The 7,384-nt window shown below is 36.8% G+C and overlaps 1 protein-coding gene across 1 annotated transcript; it reads right to left on the bottom strand.

Moving 5' to 3' along the window:
• Nucleotides 1–1,822: 1,822 nt before the first annotated feature.
• Nucleotides 1,823–2,356, bottom strand: LOC139141255 (peptidyl-lysine N-acetyltransferase YiaC-like). Its single transcript, XM_070710880.1, has one exon. The coding sequence runs from the start codon at nucleotides 2,354–2,356 to the stop codon at nucleotides 1,823–1,825; it is 534 nt and encodes a 177-aa protein (XP_070566981.1).
• Nucleotides 2,357–7,384: the final 5,028 nt, after the last annotated feature.

The raw sequence follows: 7,384 nt of genomic DNA, 5'->3' as shown, positions 1-7,384 counted from the left end.
AGGTGTGTAGCTTGGCATTTTTTAGAGCAAAGACATACCTAAAATGCATGAATGTGGAAGTAGGGCTGCGACAAAAAATGTTAGGAAGAAAATGTATAATTGTAGATGTTTCTTACATTTGTACCCCTGCTCTAATTTTTGTTTGTTCGTTTTATATTTCAAAACATCATTTGTGGATTACTCTGGTAAATGAAGAAATTTGTTGTTGAACGAGTAATGTTACTGCAATGTAGGGCTGCAACGGCACGCAGAGTGTTTGTAATGTTAACGTAAAAATAATGTTGTAACTCCAGTGATACATTTTAGCACACGTATTCAATTCTGTAGTTGCGTGTCTGCCCGTGGGCGCAGTATCTCATTAACAGCTCGTCGAAGAGGATATGATCCTGTACATAGACTCGTTTTGGGAATGACGAAGACGGCGAGAGCTGTCCGGTTTGCATAGATAATTTGAATTTGCATAATTACTCGAGATCTTTCAAACGTCAGATAAGCTTACTTTCAGAATAGCGGCACCAGATCTGATGAATCTTGCTCAAAGAAAGAAATGACAATTTTCAAGGTCACCCGGCAGTTTCATGTCAGTCACTTGTATTGAGGATACACATCGGGAAGACAGAAGTATATTGATAATAAAAACAACATAACAGCAGTGACGGATATTTAGTAGTTTCGTATCGGGTAATTGCTAAATTGTATATTTAGTGACATTTCAATTGCGGTTATATACTAACCATTACGAGTCCGACGAAATCTGGTTTCGATGTTACTCATAGAAAAACTATGAGTGAACTGAAAGCCCCAGCAGTTTTATGTCTGATTACACATATTAGCGACCTTTAGAAATTCTGCCCTTACCTCTGGAATGGCTTCACTCAGTTTTATGAATTTTACTGGTGATGTTGATCTTAACGAGATATAAGGAGATATTTTGCAGTTTGATGTCAGGTAGCAAATAATTGCCTGTTTAACAAATTACCTCTGTGACTACAGCGCTAACCGGTGTAAAAACAATCCAATGTCTAGGGAAAAGGAAAGTGTCAGTTTACAGACAACTGCACACGATAGGTATCCTAAGACACATCGGCATATTGAGTTCGCGCCTTGTATCGTCAAATTCAATTCAAATTGACAGGGCAAATGCACAACAACAGAAAAAACGGACAAGAATGATAAAAGGCTGGACTGAAGTCCCAACTATAGTCAGTGGATCGCCTTTCTTAATGAATTAGGACAGTTACCAATTAACACGATTGGAACTAATTTGGGATAGGATGGTGAAGTTGTGTCGATTGAATCTGCAACTGTAACCTCATCCAATTTCTTTTTAAGTTATACGCTTGATTTTATGAGTAATTTGTAATATTGCAACATTAAGCTATAGGGCACCTAACAGTTTTGATAAATTTGAAAAATATAAAGCTCCAATTGTCCAAAATTAGTTCAAATCGTGTTAATTGCCAAAACTGAACTTGGGCTTTGTTCATCTGCAAGTGTGTATATATGTCAAGATATGTCAAGGGAAGTATCTCTAAGAGACTATTTAATTCCCCTTTGAAAAAGAAGTTGCAAAAGTTATCGGATAAAGATCGAATTCTCGTTCTATAGTTTACTGTTAGCGATTGAGGAAAAGTGAAATATAATCCAGTACATGATTTCAGTGGCAATGTCGCACTTGATATTGTTGCAGTTTATCAAACACATAGGCCTACTATCTCAAAGAATGAAAGTCAACCGTTAATGTGTAAGTTTGTCAAGATGTGGTTACCACACCATGGGCCTGTGTTATCAACATAAGTTGTTCAGCGGCGTGTGACAGCAGTTATCGCCCGGTGCTACCGTTACTCGTTGGCAGAGTAGGATTACGAGACTCGTTCGAAAGGTTGGTGAAATTTTGCTGTTCTTGGGAAGATGGCGCACTTGGCATTTCCATAATCCATTCCATCAAATCAAAATCAGGTTCATGTCGTTCTTCAGTGCCTTCGAATCCATACTTCTCATAGAACTCCTTCGCCTTTGTGTTGTTGGAGTACACAGACACTCTCAGTGGGCCGTGTATTTGGACAGCTCTATCGAGTAACCTTCGACCTATACCTCTGCCCTGGAACTCCGGCAGAACAAACAGACCATTCACAAAATTCCCCTCCAATGCAATGTAACCGACGAGTTGGGTACCGGAAACGGCGACATGTTTCTCCCATTTTGGCAGCAGTTTATGACGCATGATCGGATAGAACTTTCTCATGCCTTCCTCCGGTACGAGGTTCGTTGACATGCCTGTTTCGAACCATACCGACATAAGCATGCCATTATCGGCCGGGGTCCATTCCCTGATGTAGACGGTGGAGTTATCCATCGACGGATCCCAAGGGTGTGAATGGGTTCTGGTATGCAATTAACTGAGCTATAGTCCCGCGCGTTGAGCGAATGTGTTTGAGACGAAGACTTTCCAGTTTCAAAAACATACCGTTTCGTGCCAGATTGTGGTCTTAAAACACACTGTAAGTCAGGGTTAAAGGTTACACGGCGTTGCAACCCACCTGTTGATTCTCATAGTGGCTATTTCTACTATTTGCTTGATGTGAAACCTGTCACGATCCGTTTATGCTATGTCACAAACTGACAGCTTTATAAGCTCACAGGGTAAAGGAGAGACATTAAGGCCCCATTAGCTGTATCTTTTTTTGCGTTTGCTTTGATTAGATGGTTTGAAATCAAATGTAACTTCTGTAAAATTGCATACCGAAATGTGACCATAGAACATATTTTACACATTGGCGACGAACGCAAAACTTAGATATTTTAAAAATTAGAGTTGCGACTGAAACGTGGCCGCAGCAAATACATTCGTAAGCGCTTGAATTTAATCAACCAAAGCCATCACGAAAGATTGAAATATAGTAACAGTTTAAAAGAAAATATTTCTGAATAACAGGAATAAAACAACTCGAAAATTGGATGGCATGTTGGTATACACAGAGATACAGCCAATGGGGCTTTAAACAATAGTAAATGAAACGATAACCGGAAATGTACTTTAAGTGGGTCAAGATGTGTAAGAATACCCGAGGTGTGGGCCAAGAAACTGAAAGCGGATTGTATCATTCGAGTTATAGTTCATGATCAACGGCGTAAATGTACACTAAGATAGCAATGACAAATATTATAGCAGCAGTATTGCAGATGTTTTTGCAAGATTTAGTGTCGCCTGTCGGACTGTCATGCAAAATCGTTATATTTCCTTATGCATTTGTAGTTGTCCTAATATAAGCGACAGTTACTCTACATGAGGTAGAGTAGCCATGCCATAAATTTATACATTTTCACTTTCGTGCTCAGATTAGTAAAAATAGTTGGTTTATTCACCGGAAGGCCAAAGACACAAATAAGTAGCCAACAAAACTGTTCGCCCCTAAGGTATTCATAGGCAGACAGACATTGTCTGTCATCGGCAGGCAGGGACGGACATTGTTTTATTTGGCTCATTGACAACTTTAGACCAGCGGGTTGCTGGGAATATATGATATGGTTGTGTCGTGGAGTTTCAAACACATCTAGCTAGTTAACACACAGTGCTTTTACAATACTATATATATATATATATATATATATATATATATATATATATATATATATATATATATATATATATATATATATATATATATATATATATATTTGCATTTTATGGCGAAACTTTGTGATGATTTGATATATGTTATTCAGATTTTGTGATTAGAACTCGAGTCTATGGTCAACATATTTTTTGGTGCAATATCATACATTGTTGAAAAACATTTCATCATAAAAATAACAGAAATTATGTACAATGGCATCAGCAAACTGTTTGAAAATAGGTACAGTATTGTGAATTACAACAAAATATTGTTTTCAAAAGCTTCGAATATACTAACCCTTTGGGCTGTTTGCTTCTCTAATTTGCATCTCAACACAAATTCATTTTTGAAGATTATCTTTATCGGTGTCTTTGTATTAGTCATCAAGTATTTATGGACACCAATCTTCCAAGCAGAATTAAGTAGCGAATCAAAAAGCTGTGCTTTTTATAATGATACTGTCGCTTACTTCTGTTAAAGGAAGGGGTCGTCAGAACTCTGCTCAAAGGTTGCCAGGGACCCCTACGACCGATGTAGACACTGTATCTAGGGTACGTTGGCGATTGATGAAAGTTGAAACATGTTTGTTAACATTGAATATCGTAAAATTTAAATTTGCAGCTATGTTGACGTGATGCATCTAGATATCATGCATGAAATACATTGTTTGTAAGCAAATAGTCGCATACGCGCTGTTCCGACAAATATTTCATAGCGTTATTTAGACTTCTGCTCCAGTATATTTCAACATAATTTGCGTTATTCTATTCCAACATATGACAACTACTTTACAGCATAAATATTTATTCTCTAGTGAGTCTATCTGCTGGTTAACTAAACATTAAATGGACTATTTTAGTTTCCAAAAGTACAAATATCTGTTTCATGGGATTAAACGATATAACAGTTTTTTATTGTAATTCTCTCAATTTTTTTTCTATGATAAAAGTTTACTCAGATCCCATGACAAACTTTTAAATTCTCAAACAATTTCAAAAATTTGTCATTGGCAGGAATAGAGTGTCTTTGTATAAGATTAGAATACGAATACAATGCTCTACATGTAAATCTAGGAATGGGTTTTCGTGAATTGTCGAGATGAATAATCATCCTCTACAGAATGCACACAGTAGAAACATTTTAAAGGAACATTAGCTGTGACTGTTTACTAATTTTTCACTACTCTGTTTCATGTATCAACAACAGAATTTTACTATAATCCGATCATCATGACCAATGCCCGGTGTCTTGCTTGCCAACACAGCCTGTATATGTGAAATGACCATTGTTATTGTTGATAAAATGTATTCTAGTCCGGACCTGAATACAAAATTTAAACAATAACAATGCAGATTATACGCATATAAGGTATATTTATGAGCTAAATATTAGGAATTTCTCCATGGTTCAGGGATTCACACCAGAAACTGCAGATGATACACAGAAACAAACAAAATTAAAAAAATGACCAAAGTTACAGCTAATGGATCTTTAATTTAGCCGACAACGAAGCACAAAATGGCCAACAGACTTTTACCGGTTTAAAATACACAAATGTCAAAGGAATTTTGCTTATTTATCTTTAGTTGGATTATCAAATCATTTAATTTTAGCATTCAACGAAGACAAGAAAGGGCCGTTGGACTGGATCTTAGGCATGGCGTGAAGTGCTTTTATCTCTTATGAATAAAACTTTAGTGAGTGACATATCGGATTTAGTTTTGTGAGCTTCCTCTGTGTTGGATTCCGTACAACTTAATTGCTAAACTGCCAAACACCTGGCGAGTGGTCTTGCATAACATCACAACATGGTGTACATTTCGAAATGGTCAGTACAAATATAGGTGTAACAAGTGGTGGAGAATACCAACGGCTTCCCAATAATAACTACGACGGACATATGGCCCACATGTAGTAGACTGATTTACACTTCGGCAAGTGGTGCTTGAATGGTCAATTTATAGATAAAGACAACGCACGGATATCGAAAAATGGGGACAGGATGTTTTAGAAATAGTAAAGGAAACTCTCCCCCCCAAAAACAAAACAAAATTAATCGAAACCACACTTTAAATAGAAAAATCTGTACACTGTAAGTTGACATCTCTTAAACTTTCTATGAGCCATGAGATAGGATTTTGCATTCAAGAAGTGATCCATCAAAATTTTTGTTGCTGACACAAACATATATTAACCTCATTTTTTACCACTATCAGAGGAATTTCTTGTTCTTCCCTTACACTGAATTTTAGCCACCGTAACGGTAGACTAAGTTAGGCTACGCCAAATTGATGGTTTCCGCATGTACGATACCTAGCAAAGACAAGAAAAAAACTTAGCTTCATCTTTAGCTCAGGTGTTCACACACGTGAGCTAATGTCGCAGCGATGTCTGTCTGTCTATTTATCTATCTGTCTGTCTGTCTGTCTGTCTGTCTGTCTGTCTGTCTGTCTGACTGTCTGTCTATCTGTCTGAGTGTCTGCCTGTCTGTGGGCCCGAGATCTCAAAATGGCTGATCAGATCAGAATCAAATCTAGTACATAGTTTTGGTTTGCAAATGGCAAGAACTGATTAGTTTTTGGTGGGTATGGCTTGCATACGTTTTGCTCATTTGCAAAATTAATAACGATTATGAGACTTGCTAGAAATGTTGATCACACCAGGATATATAAGCCGTGAAAGATATTAATAATAATAATAATAATAATAATAATAATAATAATAATAATAATAAAGTACATTTGTAATGCACCTAATCTCTGAGAATAGAGCTCAAGGCGCAAAAATGACAAAGTGCTCGAAATGTTGAATCACTGGGACTGGAGACTGGGCGAACCAAAAAGGTTAAACTAAAGTATTGACGTGAGGGAACGGCGAAAAGAAAGGGTAAAGTTGGAGTGGCGAAGGTCAAGAGGAAGATTGTTCCATAATGCAGGGCCAATGTAAGAGAAAGATATTTCGCCAAAAGTCTTTTTGAAAACTCTTGGAATGCTGAGAAGTCGAGAATCTGAGGAAGAGTTGAGTTGTCTCTTTGGAGTGTATTGATGTAGAAGCTCAGAGAGATATTGCGGTCCTGTACCCATAACAGAATTGAAGCAAGCAGATACAATTTTGTAGTGGATACGAGAACAGATAGGCAGCCAGTGCAATTTTTGCAACAGGAGTTGGACATGATCGTACTTTTTAGCATTACAGACGAGACGAGCGGAAGCATTTTGCACTCTTTGCAACTTGTCTATAAGCTGTTTAGGGCAACCAGAAATGAGACAATTGCAATAATCTAAACGAGACAGAACAAGTGCGGAGACCAATGTTTGAGTATAGAGAGGAAGTGACGAATAGAGCTAATTTGTCTTATTTGAATGTGTGCAGCTTTGCAAATATTCTGCACATGTTCATACATATTCATGTTAGAGTCGAGTGTGACTCCTAAGTTTTTGACACTGGGGGCGAAAATTATATTAAAATTAATTGGTAACACAATAGATAATTGCTGATTTGCATACTTGATAAACTTTCCTAATTAGGGATACATATCTGGATTGATTCAATTAAAGATGATACAACTTTCTATGTACATCAAAAACACTATCGGGAAAGTCGTTTAGCGTTATTACTTTAGCTAATTTCTTATTTGCATATTTAACAAACTTTCCTAATTAAGGAGATATATCTGGATTGACTTGTTTAAAGTTAATGAAATTTGTTTTTTCAAAGAAGATACTATGATCTAACTTTATTGAAAGTCATTTAGCATTTTCAGATCA

This window comes from Ptychodera flava, chromosome 9 (genome assembly GCF_041260155.1).
Source record: "Ptychodera flava strain L36383 chromosome 9, AS_Pfla_20210202, whole genome shotgun sequence".
Taxonomy (NCBI): Eukaryota; Metazoa; Hemichordata; class Enteropneusta; family Ptychoderidae; genus Ptychodera; species Ptychodera flava.
The sequence above is the reverse complement of the archived record's forward strand: the minus strand, read 5'-3'. Positions and strand labels throughout refer to the sequence as shown.

Excerpts from the sequence above, each read along its gene's own strand:
- LOC139141255 (XM_070710880.1), bottom strand. The coding sequence starts at position 2,356 with ATGGATAACTCCACCGTCTACATCAGGGAATGGACCCCGGCCGATAAT.